Source organism: Anastrepha obliqua, chromosome 5, assembly GCF_027943255.1.
Source record: "Anastrepha obliqua isolate idAnaObli1 chromosome 5, idAnaObli1_1.0, whole genome shotgun sequence".
Classification (NCBI taxonomy): domain Eukaryota; kingdom Metazoa; phylum Arthropoda; class Insecta; order Diptera; family Tephritidae; genus Anastrepha; species Anastrepha obliqua.
In genome coordinates, this window is record NC_072896.1 from 83,293,925 (window position 1) to 83,314,479 (window position 20,555).

The following is a 20,555-nucleotide window of genomic DNA, read 5'->3' on the forward strand; positions in this document are numbered from 1 at the left end:
CAAATTGTGAAAATTTTTTTTTTTCAAAAAAATAAATAAATAAATAAAATAAATCTGTTCGCGAAGTTCATAAAGCGAAGTGTTGAAGAAAACACCGAAATATCGATTCCCTGTCGTTCTCAACTTGTTGACCTTTGTCCTTCCCCGATATCATCTCTCGTGCTCGTAATATCGCGCATCAAGGTCTTCGGACGCATTTCAAACGATGTCCTTGCCATTACATAGCTGCAGCGCTTCTTCATTGTAGCGTATCCGGTAGATACCATCTTGCAGTCGTTGCGGACCAAACAGTCTTCGCAGAACTTTTCTTGAACATTCTTAGGCACGATTTTCCTTTACAAGATTTGTCCGTATTATTTACTATTATAGACGATTATATGCCCTATAGTTTGGCTGAGAACAATCCTTAACATAGACCTTCTTCTGCTTACTAAAAGCTGCCCAATTAATTCCGAAATAAAAAGACGAAAGTGGAATTGGATTGGCCATACTCTCCGCAAAGAAGAGGATAATGTTCCCAAAATGGCTTTTCACTAGAATCCACAAGAACGCAGACGTCGAACACGTCAAACTTAAGTACGCACAATCGCCCACGAGAGTCCATCAACCACCACCTGGAATCAAATCAGACACATAGCGGATGACAGAAATCGTTGGAGAACATTTGTTTCCGCCCTATGTTCCGACTAGACTTAAACAATTTTACGCCCTCAAAGCGACAAGTGTCCTCTGGCGGTCTTCGCTCCATCTTGCGTGAAATCTTCAGATATTTGGTTTTTCCTGCACTTATTTTGAGATCTACAGTTGCGGCACCTTTCTCGATGTTGAGAAAAAGTTCGGCCGGGTATTTTTTTTTCTCACGATTATCGCGATGTCATCGGCAGAATTACTTTAGATTTTATACTGGACTAAGAACTAACACACAGAAAACGAAGTTTATGGTCCGATCCAGCTCCGGTTAAAGGCATGATGACCTGCTGATCGGAGATTATGCATGCGAGAGTGTACAAGAACTTACCTATCTGGGTATCAAAATAGCAACCAATAAGGATGCATCATTGGCAATAAATGATAGAGTTTTGGCAGCAAATAAGTCTCGCTTTTTTTAATTTGAAGCTGCTAAATTCTTAACACGCGACCAAAAGTTAAGGATTATCCGCCCCGAGCTTACCTATGGTTGCGAACTATGAACTATGAAGCTATTAACTACTGCCATTAATCAACTAATGATATTTGAAAGAAATATTGTGCGAAAAACAAACACAATGAGATATAATCATGAGCTGGAACTGTTAGCAAAAAACAAAACTGTGAAAAGATTTATAAAATCTCAGAGGATAAGATGGCTCGGGCACGCGCTTAGAATGCCCAAGGGTAGAACAGCTCAAAAGGCATTTGAATTACGCCCTGTTGGAGGCCGAAGAAGAAAGAGATGGCTTGAAGACGTGAAAGATGGCGCAAGGTTGTGAATGACGCAATGGTTCGCCAAAGACTGTGATGCTAAGAAGAAAAAGAAGTTGCTGTTGTACGAAAAAACTGTGGTGCACAAACTGTGTTGTACAATATCTAAACGGGACTCTGGTATTAATAAACCAGAATATTCCGGGATCAATAAAACCCCGAAAACTGATATCTTCCAATACAAGGTGGCTTCAAAAAGGATAGCGAATTTTGAATTTTCGCAGGTTATGTATATTCGAATTCCGACGAGTTCGACCATTTTAAATGTTCAGTTAATTGTTGACAGCTGCTTTGTTTGCACGTATCTCGGCTCGTCTTCGATTTTTACCTATTCAAAAAGATGGATCAAAGAACCTGAATCAAATTTTGTGTGAAATGTTTACTGTGTCATACGGAGAAGCTACTTTGCACCAAAGCAACGTTCATCGTTGGTACAAAATGTTCTCAAAAGGCCGAGAAGATGTGAACGACGAAAAGCGTGCCGGACGCCCGAGCACTTCAACAACAAACAAAAAAATTGAGGAAGTCAAGAAAATGGTATTGGCCAATCGTCGAATCACCGTTAGGGAAGTTGCTAAGGGCACATATCGATTGGCTCGTACAATTCGATTTTTTTCAATGATTTGGGCATGGGACGGGTCGCCGCAAAATTCGTACCAAAACTGCTCAATTTCAGCCAGAAGCAGCATCGCATGAACATTGCTAATGAGATGTTGGACTCTGTCCGCAACGACCCAAATTTGCTCCAGAGGGTCATAACTGGTGACGAATCGTGGGTTTATGGTTATGACGCGGAAGCCAAAGCTCAATCATCTCAATGGAAGCTGCCGCACGAACCAAGACCAAAAAAAGAGGTGTTGCGCATCATGAGTTCTTACCACAGGGTAAAACGGCCAATAAGGAATATTACCTGCAAGTTATGCGCAATTTGCGCGAAGCAATCCGCCAGAAAGGCACGGATTTGTGGAAGAACAAAAATTGGCTCTTGCATCAGGATAACGCCCCGCTCACACATTGCTGCTTGTGCGCGATTTTTTGGCCAAAAACAACACACTAATGATGCCACAGCCACCGTATTCCCCAGATGTGGCCCCCTATGACTTTTTCTTGTTCGCGAAACTGAAGAGGCCCATGAAAGGACGGCGCTACGCTACGATTGACAAGATAAAGACGGCATCGAAGGAGGAGCTGAACAAGATTAAAAAATATGATTTTTCGAAGTGCTTCGAAGATTGGAAAAAACGTTGGCACAAGTGCATAATATCTCATGGGGACTACTTTGAAGGGAATAAAATAGATATTAATGAATAAATAAATAATTTTTGAAAAAACACAAAACTCGCGATACTTTTTGAATACACCTCGTACATTCATATATGCCATCGCAAAATAACGCTCGTTGGAACAAGTGCATTGATGTTCCAGGAGGCTATACTGAATTATAAAGTGTCTCTCAAGCCATAAAATTGTGTTTTTCATATCGAGCCGCAAAACTTATTATATAGATTGTAAATTTTAGTAAAGAGTGAATATTAATGAATTATATTCCATGCTACATATTTATATATTTAAATTAATTATGTTTTTTTTTTTGTAGTACTTCTTGGTTTTGATACGAAGCGAAGCTAATTACTCATTGAACTTTCTCTCGTCTGACATGCAATAAAATTTAAAAACAAAAATAATTATTATTACTTTAATAACAAGGTTTGCAACAGCAATCGTTGTTGCTGCCTCAGCTAGTTGCCGCTTACCTCATTTAGGCCATGCGCTTTCTTCGACTTACAGCAGCCGAAGAGACAATCAAATATGCCGCGAAAGCACATTTTGCAATTATTGACGATTAATTTTAATTTGCAAGTATTTACGCGAATGGTAGTGGTACTGTTTCAAACGCAATGAGTGTAGCGTAAAGAATATGTTTGTATGTATGTATGTATGTTAAAAGGTCACACAGGCGACAGCGCATAGAAGCAAGCCACTATTGCGAGAAATTTGAAGGCCTTTTGGTAAGCCAATATGTCATTTGCTTTTTTAGCTGTGGGGCTGCGTGTGATTGTATGCACTTCGAGCATAATACAACCGCGTTGAAATACAACCGAGTGTTTTTTTTTTTTGATTTTTTTATTGCGATTTGAGTTTGGGTTTTAGGTTACAACTTAACGCCTTATGTGTGCAATTCCATGAGGCGCTCTGGGGGTGGCGAGTAACTTTTGGAAAATTCACTCGTTTATGGCAGCGATAGCAGATGGAAGTTTTTGTGTTCAGTTGCACGCTATGCTTTTTAAATTTTATTTGGTTTTTCAATTCTCATGTGGCAATTTATATTAAATGTATTGTTCTTTGCATTTGTTGTTGTTTGTTGATTGTTGATTTTAGTGTGTCACCACGTTAGTACTTAACGTGGTTGTTTATTTTTTTTTATTTGCTTTTTCAAGGTGTTTTTGCTGCTGAAAACAAAGGTCACAATGGGTTTCAGTGAGTTCTTGAGTCATGCATTTTCATGAATTTCAATTGCTTTGCTTTTAAGTATTATCCTTTAAGTGATTAATAAAGCAAACAAGCACTCGTTCGGGTATTCACTGCAATCACCTCATGTCAAGTATTCTAAAGAAACAACTTCAGGCGCTAATTCCCTATTGTATGAATCACTCGTTTGCCGGCTTGCTTCGAATCTCTCGCACTTTTCGTCTTTCACCCATTCCGCTTTGCAATGTTATTCTGGCCTATTGAACTGTTTGCCTTGTTTGAAATAGCTGCTGTATTTTGTTTTTTTTTTTTGTGTTTTTTTTTACTTTTTTCTACCAAAGGGTGTGCTACGTGTGTGCTTTATTTCATGATAATAAAGTTATCGAGCATTCGTTTGATTTAGCTTTCAATGGGATTTTGTTTATTTTCCATTTGCCAATACCAACAAATCGAAATAACAATTCCTGTGATGTGTTGTTGTTGGCGCAATTAATACAGCTGTTTTCTGCGCTCATTTTAACAAACGTATGCACACAGCTAATTGATTTCGGTGTGCGCACTGTTTGACTTCACACTAATAAAATTTGTATAATTTGAGCTGTGTACTTCTATTATTTTTATTACTTTTTATTTTTATTAATTTTGTTTGTTTTTTTAATTTTTTGGTTTTTATTATTTTTTTTTATTTTTTATTTTAATTTTATATTTTTTATTTTGTACATTTTTTATTTTTTACTAATGCAAAGGCGTAGATTTTTCATTCAAAATACATAAATATATACACATACGAGCACTTATGCGAATGTTACAAGTAAGTTTTCTAACTACAAGTTGCAAAATTTGAACAAAAATTTAACTACCGCATAAAAGTATTTGCTGCCATGTAAATTTTCATTTTCATTTATTTCATTTAAATCACAGATACGTCTCGTGCTCATCTCGCACTTCACATTAATTTCGTTTGCGTTTTTTTTCCGTTCTTCTCCATCCACAAACTACCAAGTTTGGCTACAAAATCATAATCGTCGAAAAAAATCGATCGATTGTTTCGTTTGTCATACGACGCCGCCACCCCGTTCGTTTTGTATTTGTACACAAATTATTTCGTATTACAAAATTCTACTATTAAAATTCACTAAACCACGTACACAATTATTTTAATTCTATTAATAAAATTCGTTTTGTTTCAATACAAATTTTCCTACTATGAAATTCGTCTGCTAATTGTAAATATTTTTGTTGGATTCCGTCCCCGCTTTATTGCGTTTGATTTCATGCTTTGCTTCAATGCCTTTACGACGTGTTTTACCGTACAAAAACGCGACCTGACTGAAGATAATCGTTTGTTGAGCATGGAGCAGCTTCAATGTGGAGCAGGCTATTGAGGAGAGTACAGCAACTACACGTACAAAGCAACAATAACAAGCACAGCCACGAATGGCAATACTAACTACAACAAAAACTGAAAGCTATCAAACAGCACAATAAAAAAGCTTCACTTACTCATACCTGTTGGTTAGAGAAGCCGAAGCTACACTACTATGCGCCATGTATGTTTGTATGCATGGGTGTACGAGCAACCCCTACTGCCATCACGAGAGAGAGCTCTGAGCAGTGAGCTAAGACAGCTGATGGCAGATATGATACCCTACTTAGGCACAGTTTAAAATCAGAATAAAGAACAGAAGGGCATTTAAATAGTAAATAAATATAAATTTATTAATAATAAAAACAAAAAAACGAAAAAAACTTGACTTATATTATTTATTTTTATATTATTATATCATATTATATTTAGGTAGCATGCGAGTTCCTTTAAATTGTTACCTAAATAGTGAAAAATCTTAAATTCAACCTAAAGTTAACCTAAATTGAACTGTTAAATTTGGTAGAGTGAGCGAGTAATACGACTATATTGCTAAATAGTCTCAATATTCTAATAACAGTCTAATAATCAAAGTTACTACAAAATTGTTAATTTTATAGTATATCGGCTGTTTGCCTGTAAGAGCCAGAAGCCTCGGAATGATAATACAAAACAGAAATATTTTTGCAATGAATCATTTGTTATTATAATCTGGTAGATAATTTCATGGTATTTATTTGTTGAATTTGATATCCGGCATAAGTCTATCGCAGCTATGAATTACATGGTCCATTCAATCAGAACAATAAATTGCTTGCTAAACGCGTTGTATGGCAAGTCGCGCCATCTTGTTGGAGCCAAATGCCTTCTATGTTTAGCTGATTAATTTTTGGAGTCGAAAATTCTGTCGGCAGGATTCGATAGCGCTCGCCATTCACCGTAACGGCAACTCCTTCCTCAATTCGAAAGGAATAAGGGCCCACGATGCCACCAGTGCTCTATGAACTCCGGGAAGAGATTAATTTTTTCATAGTACATTTCCATAATTTGGAAGAGTTGTTTTGGTGTTAAACGATTCATGATGACTTGCCAAATCTCACTGAACAGAAATGTCCACTCAGTTTGCCATTCTCAACTGTCAAGCCAAAGTTAACGATATCCATAACTCATACAGCTAAAAAAACACCCAATATATATTTTATAAAAGCTAACAAATTCAAATTTCAAAGCAAACAATTTAGGTTATCAAAAGAGCTCGCACAGTTTAACAGATAGGAGTGCTTTAAATATACAGTGGAATAAGTTTAAGTACTAAAATTTAAACGAACTTGCACACAACCTTAATAACTTTAGAAAAGATGGTTTAACTTGAGGTTTCTTCAACAGATTACATTAACTTGAGGTTTCACAGAAATACAGAACAAATGTATGTTGAATATATTGGTGTCCATTTTCGAGAGTTGAAAATTTAACCTATTACAATATCCACACAAAATTGTGCTATGTATAGCCTTGCGAGGCGGCTGAAGCTCGTTTTGTGCAATTTGTGAGTCCAGATTTAGTTTTATATGCATTATACATATATATTACTATTTAACCAAAATAATATTTAGTTGAAAATGTAGAGCATTAAACGCCAAAATGGTGTAATCAACAAAATATTCGATTCTCAGTTTTTGATAGAAGCAGTGAAAATTTCAAAGTTTTTACTCTTTTGGCCGTTGGCAGTGGATTTTACGTTTCGAAGGAGTTCAAAAAGTGGTTTTTCGACATGCCTTTGAAGCGATTCAGATTTAGTCAGAACTATCAGTCGGAGCAGTTGCCAACGATTCAGCATCTACTCTAAATTTTTTCAGCTTGCATTGTATCTCTGGGTTAAGGCGAACTTTAAAGGTTCATAATTGCTTATGCAGCTGATATATATAGAAGTACTGTAAGGTCTCGTTTTATGTGGATTATTTGTATGCGATTTCAAAGTTATGAGGATTGTACATCATCCAAATATTTTTTGGATAGTCATCGCAAAGTTTAATTACAGATTACATTGTCGGAAAAGAAAGAGAAAGAAGTTTGTGAAAATCCATCGCCCTTACCGCAAATACATATACATATGTATATTGCAGAGACAGTCTCTTCTGATGACGAAGGTGATTTAGAACCACTTCGTAAACGGTGCAAACCATTATCAGATAGCGATAATGATTAAAAAATGTAAAATTAAGTTTGAATACAAGTTTTGTTCAAGCTTCTATATTAATTTCTTTCGGAAATTTGAAGTATTTATTAAGCAGCCTATTTCTTCTTATTTCTGCAAACCATTTTTATGCCTTAATTTTAACTCGTTGTTTTGGTTTTATGCGATTTTAAAAAATTACAGAACGCATCCCTCCCTTTTCAAGGCAAGTAAAGTCTTTTTAAAACGAATTTTTTATATGCGCTTTTCTGTATAACGTATCCGTTGCATAAAACGAGATCTAATAGTACTCAATATTGCTTTTCGTTTCTTTGAAATTGATTTCCAAAAGGATTTTGCTTCATTTCATCACAATTTCTTTACAACTAACATGGGTTAAAGTTAAATCTTTCGGTCGAAAAGCTGTTATTCAGGCTGTTTCTAATTCTACTTAATTTTTTATCAGTATTTTGTTTTGAGAGCTGTCACAGTTCATTAGTACATATTTCATGGAAAATTCACAATTTAAGAATGGAAGCTAGCTATGGACATTTGAAAACAATATTTTTCAAACAAGTTGAACATATCTGGACAATCTCAGTTATAGCTAATTGAATTTTAGTTTGAAATTTTGTGCTTCTGTAAGTTAATGCGCTTAAGTCCTTTGTGTCTACTCCAGTTATGGAATTTTTAGAGATTTCGTTGGATGCTCAATACATAACGTAATTGTATTTTCGAATTGAAATATGATACTTGCATATAATAATAAATGATATTCAAACCGTCTATCTGGTTTAAATAGTATAAAATATAAAGTTCTTTCTTAAATTAACTACAAAATATTTGAAAATTTGTAATACAGTTCAAAAGCCTCGTATTCTGAAAGTAGGGCACAAAAACATAACAGATTTATTTACTTGTACGTACATAATTCAAAGATGTTACCACTTGTTTTCGCTATTAATAACATCCCATTATTATGCGGCTTTCAAGCTTTTAATTTGCATACATTACTTATATAAAAGTGCAGTTATACACATGTACATACTTACGTACATGTAATAGGACTGAGAACAATATCAATTTGTTACTACAAAACTCGCTCACTTCTCAGCGTGAACGGAGAGCTGACATGCTAATGCACCTATTTTCTACTACATACAAAGCATGCAACTACAAGTACAAGAATACAAGAGCCGATAAGAAAGCTCTTCAGCAAGAGCCTCAGACATGTATGGGAATGTTTATGCTGCTACCACAACAACAGCTTCAGACTTGCGACACTCTTTTTCTGTCCACTCACAGCGTTTTGAGTGGTTTGGTGTCGTTTTCTTATCAGTGTTTTGACACATTTTGTTTTTGTTTATTTCAGGGTGTTTCAACAGCAGAGGGCGGGTAAAAAAACATTGCAAGTTTCATAGGTTGTTGTTTATCAACAAGTGCCAAAAGTCCTTGCTCCTGGTTTTTTGAAGTCATGTCTGATTTGGGACAGAATTTGAGGGACTGCATTTTATATGCATACATACATATATGTAAGTAAGTACTCATACATACATACGTACACATACTTGACGGTTATTCATATATAGCATTACGTGATATGACCGCTGGGATGTAACATAAGGTGGAGGAATGCGTGGTGTACCTCCCAGGCCACAGTTTTCTTGGAAGTGCTTACAAATTTTGAGGCACGGAAAATATTAAAAATTGCTTACCATTCACATAGAGAACCATATTTTTTTCGAAATTAAATTTAAAGAAAAATAATCGGCGAATTGGATATAGGAGGCGCAAAGGTAATTAACCAATTTTGTTTTTAAATAAACTTTTTAAGTAAAAAAAACTTTACTAAAAAAAAGTGATTTCCAATGATGGATTTCTTTTCTTTGACTTTTACGTGCTCCATGATTTCATTCTGTTGGTAAATTACAGCTCTCTAGTTCACAAGTGTCAAATATGATTTACATAGGACGCCATTTGTCAAAAATTATAAATTATCGGATAGAGTGATTAATTTTGCGCCCTCTAGTTTTTGTCATTAATTCAGTGCCTTATTACTTACAGGCGCTTTTTTAGAATTTTTAAAACTTTTAAATCATCCGATAGGGTGACTAATTTTGCACCACCCGCCACCTTTTATTTGTTTTTAAATCACTGTCTTATTACTTAACCCCCGTTTTTTTAAACTTCTTTAAACTTTTAAATCATCCGCTGGGGTGATTAATTTTGCGCCATCTTTTGTTTGTTTTGAATTCAAAGCTTTATTTCTTAACAGACGCTTTTTTAAACTTTTCAACGAAGCAACTTCCAACTGGGGCATCGCACCTTTCAGCCACACTGCCAGACCTTGTTCAACTGCCAGACTGCCAAACTGCCAGATTTATAGCCTAAGGTGTGAAGAATTAGAAGTTTGTTCAATTGAATGGAAAATTGGGCGAAGTTACTGTGCAGTAATTTTTTTTTCATGAGGAGAACAGTAGCACTAACAAAGGCGCTGGAAGAAAGGAAGCTAACTTCACGGGATGTAGAATTGCTCCAAACTTTCAAAAGCTTTTTCACCGTAAAAGTCTGTCACTAAATGGAGGGAGGCATTGACAAAATGAATTTAATCTCATGCCAGTTGCCCCGACATTAGAATGGATTTCGCCCAATGAAACTTTTCAACTAATTCGACCTCGGTAAGCTATTCGCAAGGATGATAGATTACCAGGTTTGCTAATTAGCTAAGGTGAAAAAAAATGTGAGGGGAACTTTGGCTACCATGTCACTTGGGGATTCGGCAGCCGATTTCTGCACGATCATTTCGCATGTGTTTCAAGTATTATAGATTTCAAGGTTTGCTTGACAGCTATCGTGAAAAAAAAATTGTTTAAGGTTCACTCCCAAGTGACATCAGCCCAAATACCGATTCTGTCAAATTCGCTCAGAGCAGAATTACGGCCTGCTACATAAACCACCTATAAAAATCTTTTCACTAAAAATCTTTCTTACGAGTATTCACACACTCGTCCAATTAGTCGTTGTTCAGCTGGCAACGAAGCGCCCTTGGTTGATTTTTTTCGTTTATCACTAATACAATCGTAGTTTTTTTGTAAGCATACCTCAAGTGACGTCAGCTCATTAGCTGATTCTGTCTAATTCGATCAGAGCCGAATAACGGTCTGTTAAATAGCTCACCTTCCCTTCAGATGAGAAACAATAAATAATTTGATGGATCAGACGAATTAAATTAATGCCATAGTGCGGGAGGCAATGCCCTGTATGAAAAAGTCGATGCTTCAGTTTTGTTCAAGCAGATTCAAGTTGAGAGACAGAGAGTGAAAATTTACGTTGAAAGAGAGCACTTGAAACGAAATGAGAATTTCTTTTTTTATTCCCATAATTTAAATAATCACCAAGTGTCATAATCACCAATCCATAATCCATAACGTCCATTAGAAAGAGCAAGGTCACACAATTATAACTATGAAAGTCCCAACCTCCTAGGGTCCCTATGGAAGCCCCAGGAAAAGTTTAAAAAGTTAAAAAGTTTTAGGTTTTTACGACTGTATTTGTAGCTTGTATTGAAATACAGTTGAAGAGAAGTGTATACGGCAATCATCAACCCAGCAAGAATTTAACTTAGGTTTTGTAATTCATATTACTTATGAAAATGTTGATTTATCGTAAAATATATAAGTGACGCTGACAAAAAATTTAGTATTTTTATAAAAATTTTATTTTATAACATTTTTCTGTTTTTTGTCACATGTGTATATGTATACTTCCAAACAAAAAAGTGCCGCAGGCGAAAATTTGGAATAAAAAATTGCGCGAGATTTGAAAAAATTTTTTATCGCGCTTTTTTATTCCAAATTTTCACTTTTTTTAATAATGATTTATCGAAGGCCAAACGTTAATTTAACTCTTTTAAAAACTATAAAAGCACTATCGAACCTCATTGTTGGTGGACTGGGTTTTTCGGTTTCGCTTTGTTCTTCTCTCTCTCATCGTTCGTTTGACAGTTCGCTCCTCACATTTATTCTGCACGGTATTACAAACGTTTAGAAGAACATTTGCGATAATAGAATTTTAATAAATTCGTAGATTATTGAGTAAAAATAGCTTTAAATCAAATCTTGAATTAATAGAGAGTGCTTATAAGTGAATATTGTGTTTGTATTTAAGTAAAATAAGAGTCTGTAATAGGGTGTTTTTTCAAGCCTATGCAAAAATTAAGCATTTTTAACGTTAAATATTGCTATTAATTCTTAATGGTAATTAATAAAAAAAAAAACTATAAATCAAAGGGCTGGTATAGTGGCTACATTTATGTGTTATAATTTTTAAATTCGATCCACGCACTTATAATACGTTCACATATGCATTAATCAGCTGTAAATCCACCAAATTACTCTAACCGTTCACATATGGCAGATTGCCTGCGAAATTGACAATCAACTGTCAATACTGCTTTGAGAGGTTTTTCTTCATAGAAATTATTTTGGTGGAATATTTCGATGTTTTTGGTTTCTTTAATTATTATTAACGAGGAGAAGGAATAGTTATATAATTTAATTGCGCAATTGCCTGCTAATAATAAAGTTTGAGGAAGTCCGTATGCGACGTTTACTGAGGTTGCAATAAATTATGGCAGCAATGCGCATGGGTTATTCTATATTATATTTTATAATAAGTAATAAGAGAACAAAGCGTTAATGGAGACACGCTTTTTTCTGTAAAATGAAACCATAATTAATAATATTTAACAAAAATTGTATTAGAATTATGTTCACAGACCTGTTTTCTTTGCCGCATCAATTTCATTTAGTGTTTATTTTGATGTTTCTCCTTACATTCGTAATAATAATGATCGATAACATAGAAAACACAGGGTTGTATGTCGAAAAGTATCGTTATTATCTAGGATTATTTTATAATCTTAGATTTTGGGAGAGAAATTTTGCATGGGAAATCGCGCGTTTTAATTACAGATTTTGAGTTAAGCGGGAAAAAGTAGATCATCTACTTATATGTGAACGTATTATTAGACATTATAAGCAAATTTATCGTGGTAGCAATGGAAAGCCAACCCGATTGCCAATATTGCTAATCACTGCAAAAGTGAATGTACTTTTAGTCACAAAACATTTTTTACCACAAGTACCACTTAATTTACATCTAATTCATCTAAATTCTAATTACAAATTCCCTTAAACATTTTCTTTTTAATACATCTGGCAGCGCAACACCGAATGGAGATGCCAAAACACGAAGCGACAATTTGACATTGTGAGAAAACCGAAGAAAAACAAAAAAAGCGAGAATCATATGTTATACCCGAATTGAATGTTGCGTTGTAAAAGTGAGTGGGGTGAGGTGTTTTGGTTAATAGCTTACACACCCCAAAAAAGATAAAATGGTCGGAAGCAACTACGTAATTCAATAAGCACTAGGAGTAAGTATACATATACGCATATAAGACCAACGAGAAATGATGAAATTCCCGCATTCTTGCGCTACGCAAACACCATAAAACTGAATAATGCGTTAAATGTTTACATACATCAATTTCATCGCCATTAAGCACTTCGATGTCATCGAAATTATCCACCAACTCATAGTCACGTTGTCCTCCTCCATCTATTATATCGCTGCCGCCTGCATTGGAGCGACGTTGTTGCACAGCAAATGTATCAATCACCTCATAGGCCTCAGCGGTCGCCTCGATGGCGGCAAAATCGATGCCCCGGCGATGCATTTCCTTCTTCACCAGCTCGAATGTACTATCAACGTTATTGACACTGGTCAATGGCACTCTTGTTTGTCGCAATATTTCACACACCACTCGCACCGATAATGCGTGCCTGTTGGATAATTCCTGCAGCCACACAGAGCGACAGTTGCGACGAAATTCAATTTGATTGCGTTTGGCACGTAAAAACTGGAAACTTCTATGTGCACTTAAACCGAAACGCACAAATGCATCCGCGAACTCACAAATCTGTTGTAATGTACTGTAGACGCAGAACGTCAATGCTGCCATACTAGAAGACAAGCTTAGTAGTACACTGGCTTTTCACTCTTGCTCACTACACTCACTCTGCTAATTTGTTCACTCGCGGGCACGAGATACTCGTCCCTCACTTTTCCATCAATTCAATTTTACTTCACATACGATTTATTCGTTATTCTGGTCTTCTACACGTCCATTTAGCGCAGTTTTTGTTTTCGTTTTGTTGTGGAAACGTTGGCATCGGTGCCGGACATGCAAGTGTACGCAATGGGGCTGAGGTGGGGAGGCTGATGATGTGATAAGTGAATGCCTGTATGCTTTTGTGCGAGTCTTTGCGTTAGTGATTTCAGTTCCAACTTGTATCAGTGACTAAAATTAATGGTGGCCCAGTTTAGTTGTACTGATTTGCCGTACGAAAGCCGAAAGTCTTTCCCCCCCCCCTTTGTGTGTTAACCCATCGATTGTAGTCAATTGATGCGGATCAGTAATTTATTTGCTGATAAAACAATTCTTATGCGCATTTAGGAACGTGCAGAAATGTTGAGTCATTCACAAACTGTATTTGTGTACATAGATACATACATACATATTTTTTTTTGCCAACAGTTATTTTGAGATAATGCTGCTACTTTTTTGAAAAAAAAAAAAGAAAAATTGATTGCATTTGTGCTTATGCCTTGACATACAAATTAAACAGATTATCTGCGTATCTCTTTATTTATTTAGGGTTATATACAATTAGAATTTTCAGAAAATCGATTGTATTTATTTTATTTTCTTAATGTACATGTATTTAGGAATATACACCGAAAATTTAATATCGTTCCGATGAATATTTTCGAAGATACACGCAAATTTGAAAAAGCGTTTCATGTCTTATGCAAAGTGCCTTTTAACTTTAAACGCGTTTTTTCTCAAAATGGTGTTTTCAAAGTCGGTGACCAACATTACTCGAAATCGGCTAAACCGATTAGTCTCAAATTTTAATATGAGCTTCGCAAATATATTTTTTAGTAATTAATCGTAGATTTTTTTCCTAACGATAAATCTTTTTTTTATAAACAATTTAAGGCCGAAACTTCGGTCAAAAATCGATTTTTGTTTTTGAGAAACCGCCATTTTATCAAACGAATTTATTTTGCTTACTCCTTCGATTAATTACTAGATTTAACATTACTTTAACGAAATCTGTTGGGTTTTTTTTTAATTTCAGAGGATCCAGTTCAGAGATATAGTAGTCACCGCAAGAGGAACTCCTGGAGATCAGCTGTAGCTCCTTTCCAAATAAATATTTTTACTAATATAGGGTTTTCCAATTAGACCACCACGACCACGCTTACTGGACAATATCCTTTTCATGGAATTTTCCATAACCGCATTGCAAAGTGGCTGCCCTATGTCCCCGATAGCCTCACGAATTCCATCTTTGAGGTTTTTAATCGACCTTGGGCTGTTGGCGTAGACCTTCTCTTTCACGTGGCCCCAAAGAAAAAAGTCACAAGGTGTTAAATCATAAGATCTCGGTGGCCAATTGTGATTACCTCTTCGAGAGACAACACGGTCCGGAAACTTTTCCCGTGAAAGATCAATGGTTTCGTTGCTTGTGTGGCACGTATCATTGAAAACGTTGAAAATAAACGTTGTCTAGATCAATGCCAATTCCGGCCATAAAAACTCGTTAATCATCTCTCGATAGTGCATTCAACAATCACACCTGTTGTTGGAAACCCCTTTATTAAGTCTTATAACATAACATGTGTAAACATTTTTAGATCAATAAATTTTAAAATTTGCCCAGACACAATTCTGGAAAATTCGTTTTTTTTCAGCCTTCTAACTGTATATAACCCCTTAAGCCGAAAGCCTTCGCTGAACACCACAAATTGGCCTGAGCGCGCGACGAACACTTTTCACAGAGTGTCAATTTTCGTAATGCATTTGTACGATTTGTAAACGTTGTTGAGGCGTAAGTCTTTCCATGATGAAATGTCAAGGGATACTGAAAATAATTATGTATTTAATTTGACAGTAGTTACTCCTGAATTGTCAAACAATACTTATTGGAAAAAGTACCTCCAATCTGATGACCCCTTATGTCACCTGGTCATTATGAAACTATCAGCAAATGTCAGTCATTTATGTAAAAGGATGATAGATACCAGATTTGCTCGTTAAGTATGGTAAAAAAAAATGTTTGAGAGGAACTTTGGATTCTACGTCATTCGTTTTGTGTTTCACAAAATTTAGCTTTAGATTAGTGAAGCACAAAAGGAATGACGTGGGCATATCTGTCAAATTCGCTCAGAGTAGTAGTACACCTCTAAAAATCTTTTCACCATGATTTATGTACACGTTTGTACGCAATTCATTTACAACAAATATTTATAAATTTAATGAACTAAAAACTCACCTTGTTTTCCTCATCATCTTCGTAGCACTTATTCGACTTCGATTTATGCTTTTTATAGCAAGGCATTTTCAGTTGCAAGTACTTTTTAGGCTATCAAATTTCTGCAGCTGATTGCTCTTCCTAAGTACTTGAAATATCATTTACATTTAATTTTTGCTTTAACTTTAACTTTTATTTTTATTTTTTTCTACTTTAACTTTTATTTTTCTCTACAAACGCGCGCTATCTTCAGTTTTTTTTTGTTTGTAAGTTGCAATCATTATCTTTTAAAAAACAAGAAGAAAAGAAATCAAAATCAAATTTGTGACTTGTTTATACATTTCACACTACGCGCCAATCGATGCAACCTTGAAAATTTCTCACTTCATTGTTTAAAAACTGTTGCCTCCATATGGACGTAGATTTTAGCGTTCGCCACGATATGCGGTTGAGAAAAAAAGACGTGGGTAACAGTATTTTTTTTTTGTTTTTGTATGCATGCGTTGAGAAACTTGCACTTAGAAGAGGCCGTACTACAAAAAAAAGTAAAACAAAATAAAAGAATATTAAAAAAATAACAAAAAATTAAGAAATATTAAAAAAATTATTAAAAAAAAATATATAAACAAAAAAATATATAAAAAAAATATATATAAAAATAAACACAAAACAAAAATATTACAAAAAAATCAAAAAAAGAATATAAAAAAAAAATTAAAAATTATTAAAAAAAATATAAAAAATTTTAAAAAGTATTAAAAAAAATTAATATATTAAAAAATTTTTTATAAAATTAAAAAGATATATATATAAAATAAGCACAAAACATTAAAAAAAATCAAGAGATATCTTGTTGGCGCGCGAAGCGTGTAATCTCTGGCCTGAAGGCTGTATGTTTGTACGAAAAGGCAAAACTGCTGAAGAAGAGTATGCACATCATTTATTTATATTATTTTTATTTATACTTTTAGCTATATTTGCGCGTGCTTGCATTTTCCCATTGTAACCGATTATCACTTTATGCCACCGATTCGCTTTTGACGTGTTTTCGCGACGATCAAATCTTTCAGACTGCTTTCGAAGGTATAACTAATGAAAAGTTTCGTGCACATAGGCAATACGCTATATATACATATGCACATATGCACATAAATATACACAAATATGTGTATGAACATACAAATTTTTCTTTTGCCGCTCTTGCTGGCCGCCAGGTCTTTAGTTTAAACCAAGAAAATCACTTGCTTTCGTGTATTAATTTTGTTTTTCTTTGTATTTTTTGTTTTTGTTTTTTCCTTTGGCTCTGTAGTGTATTTTTTGTTTTGTTTTCCTTGGGCTCTGTAGTGTATTATTTTTTGGCTGACTAATTTCGATTTCTCACGCAATTTTTTTGTTCACGTAATTCATGCTGAAATTTGCTCTAAACAATTTTGTTTGTTGACTTGCGTGGGTGGGGTGTCGCCTCACACATTAATGAAAAGCCAGAAAGTGCTGATAAATGAGCACTGATAAGGCAGTGTGTAAAATATTATAGTACAAGCAGGTGTACAGGGCATTGCTTAAGCAACTTACAGTTAACATTTTTCTACTCTATGTATGGGGCGGAATTGTTTGTTGGTAAAAAAACAAAACCAAGTCCTTTCACCACTCAGAATACATAAAACAACTACAACATTAATTCAGCAATTCAATTTATTCACATTTACAGGGTAGTAACGAAAACTTTTTACAAGTAATTACATTTTTTTTGTTTTTTTTTTCTGATATGCGATGGTTAAGTATGTGTTGTATGTGTAATTCAGTAAATATTTGCTAATGCTTAAATGTACGTATTGAAATTAAGAAAAAACAAAACTAAAATATGCATTTCGTTAAAGAAAAAAAAAAAAAAATAATAAATAATAAATAAACACCTTAGTTCAAAAGGATTTCTTAAAACATATGCATAAACAAATTAAAATTAAACTGCAGCTAATTACATTTTTTATTTTTTTTTTACATACAAATTCAATTTTTTGCACCTCAAATGCGGCGCTAATTGATTTTTTTTTTCAATTCAGCATATTTTATGTATACTCGTATATATATATTTATATGTATCATTAAGTTTATAGAATTTCAGTTTTACATTAACATGAATTTTATTGTTAATCTCTAAATATGTACATACATAAGAAAGGAAGAAAAAACTGCATGAGAAAAGAATTTCATAGACAAGTAAAAAGCTACGTTAATCATAGCGTAATAAATATATAAAAATTTATGTACATATATTCAGCGTGTTGCGTGGATTTGGCTTAATATAAGAATAATTCACTGCTGCTGATAAGAAAAACCGCTCGTCGATAGTAGCTGGGCTCTCAACTGGGCGTGGACAGTTTAGTTTCTGGAAGATTTAAGAATTAAGTATTTATTTATTTATGCATTCATTAATAATAGATTAATGTTAAAAAGCAAAAATAAAAAACCTTAAAAAAAATAAAATTAAAAAATTAAAAAAAAAAAAAATTTTTTTTAAATAAATATTAAATAAAAAAAATTTAAAAAAATAAATAAAATTAAAAAATTAAAAAAAATTTTTTTTTTTAAATAAATAAATAAAAAGAATTATTTCATTTTAATGAGCAAAATGTTACATTATTTAAGAATGCAATAATTTAATAAATATAAGAATTAAATTAACATAATTTAAGAATTAAGTATTTATTTATTCATTTAATAAACGAAAAATGTAGTATTTCTCACAGACCATGAAACAAAAATTAAATTTAGAATTTCTTACTTATTTCATTTAAATAAAGAAAATGTAATATTAGCAAATATCAGGTCAGTCCATAAGTTCGTGCGTATTTTACCCATAATTTCACTTCTGTACGATTTTTGCATACAAAAAATTATTCGCGGAATATAACGGAACTATTTATATTTTCTTCGATATATTGTGCATTCAACAAGTGATTTTAATCGCGGATAGAAGCATGTGTTGTTAAAAAATAAAATGGAATCTTCGAACGCGTATAAGAGGCATATTTTGTATTTTTTTTATAAAAGTGGTAAAAATACAACAACTGCTGCTGGAGAAATAAACACTGTTCATGAAGAGGTAAGGACTGCGCAAAAGTGGTTTTCAAAATCCCAAAGTGGTAACTGCGACGTGGAGTATGCCCCACCCGTTCGACGTCCTGAAGTCTTTAACTCCGACGCCTTGCTCGAACTCGTGGAAGTTGAGCCAAATTTAACAGTCGATATGATAGCTCAGAGGTTAAATGCATCGCATGGAACAGTTCACTGGCACCTGATTCAGTTGGGAAAGGTTTCAAAACTGGGAAAATGGGTTCCGCATAGACTTTCCGTCGCCAACCTTCTGCAGAGAGTGAATGTGTGTTCTCAGCTGCTGCAACGGCTTGAAAATAAAAGTTTTTTGAACCGTATCGTTACTGGTGATAAAGAATGGGTCCTTTACAATAATTCTGTTCGCAAACGCCAATGGTTAGATAAAGATGAAACACCAGAACCGACCCCTAGAGATGGTCTTCACCCCAAGAAGATTCTCCTGTCTATTTGTGGAATATGGCCGGTATTGTTTATTATGAACTTCTGGAACCAAATCAGACGATAACTGCTGATTATTATTCCCATCAGCTATCAAACCTGAATGAGGCACTCAACAAAAATCGACCGCCTTTAGTGAATAGACGCAAAGTTTTGTTTCATCACGACAACGTAAGACCTCATATCGCAAGGCAAACATTAGGTAAGCTGAACGAGCTCGGATGGGAGCTAATGCCGCATCCACCATACTCTCCGGATATTGCAACTTGTGATTATCATATTTTCCGTGGACTTCAATCCCATATGAGTAAGAAGAACTACTCCTCAAAAGAACCTATAAAAACGGATATCGAAGAGTATTTTGGCTCCAAGGACAAAAAGTTTTTTGCGCAGGGAATTAAAAATTTGCTTAAACGTTGGGAAGACATTGTAAATAATGAAGGAAAATATATTATTGATTAATAAATACTTTAAACATCTTTTTTTATTAATTTTGAAATCACCTTTAAAAAACGCAGGAACTTATGGACTGACCTGATACTTAAAATCTAGTTAAACAACTCATTTATTAACAATTTGAAGTGTTACTTTGTGGAACGAAAATCTGGACCAATATGATTTGAAGGCGCAATAAATTCCAGGGTTGGGCATACTGCACTAAATCATTAATGCAATAAGCGGATAGTTAAAACACTGAAACACTGAAGACTTAGTGATAATGCAACTCTTATTTTATTTACGACTAAAAAATTAGCGATAGTGCAATTTAGTGGTAGTGTAAAATGCTCAACCCTGCTAAATTATCTCCAAGCTCTAGGAATCGAAGCATTGCAAGGATATTTAGTTCTAACCACCCCTAACCAGAAAAGATCACGATTTTGTAAGCTTCCCTGAGGAAATTAATGAAATATTGAAATTAATTTTCTCGAGTAACGATGGGGAGTCAATCGTCCCCACTTATCAAAACGAAAACGAAAATGATTTTAAATTAACCAGCAAACAACGATGAGGTTGGAATTGGATCAGTGAAATGCAGAGAAAGTAACGAAAAAAAAACGTATGATTATAAATGAAGTACCAAAATAACATAACCTTAAATTTAGCAGAAATTAAAAGATGAATAATCAATTGAAATATATAAAATAATAAA

General features: G+C 34.2%; 2 protein-coding genes across 8 annotated transcripts in view; both read right to left on the minus strand.

The window, feature by feature from the left end:
• Positions 1-16,930, minus strand: part of LOC129248498 (galectin-8-like) — a 77,636-nt gene extending 60,706 nt beyond the window's left edge. The window contains exons 1-3 of one of the 6 annotated variants that reach the window (XM_054888066.1): positions 16,819-16,930; positions 16,238-16,386; positions 15,875-16,137 (exon numbers count right to left, since the gene is read on the minus strand). In XM_054888066.1, coding sequence (XP_054744041.1) covers positions 15,875-15,940 — 66 coding nt within the window. In that variant the 5' untranslated portion in view covers positions 15,941-16,137; positions 16,238-16,386; positions 16,819-16,930. Of the gene's footprint in view, positions 1-3,215; positions 4,627-4,790; positions 5,272-13,014; positions 13,822-15,874; positions 16,138-16,237; positions 16,387-16,818 lie in introns of those variants that run through there. The other 5 variants (XM_054888067.1, XM_054888063.1, XM_054888062.1 and 2 more) reach the window with 5 other exon arrangements.
• A 991-nt stretch (positions 16,931-17,921) lies between these two features.
• The window catches only part of LOC129248497 (uncharacterized), a 31,322-nt gene continuing 28,688 nt past the window's right edge, over positions 17,922-20,555 (minus strand). For both annotated transcript variants that reach the window (XM_054888061.1, XM_054888060.1), the window contains one exon: positions 17,922-18,239. In XM_054888061.1, coding sequence (XP_054744036.1) covers positions 18,233-18,239 — 7 coding nt within the window. In that variant the 3' untranslated portion in view covers positions 17,922-18,232. The remainder of the gene's footprint in view (positions 18,240-20,555) is intronic.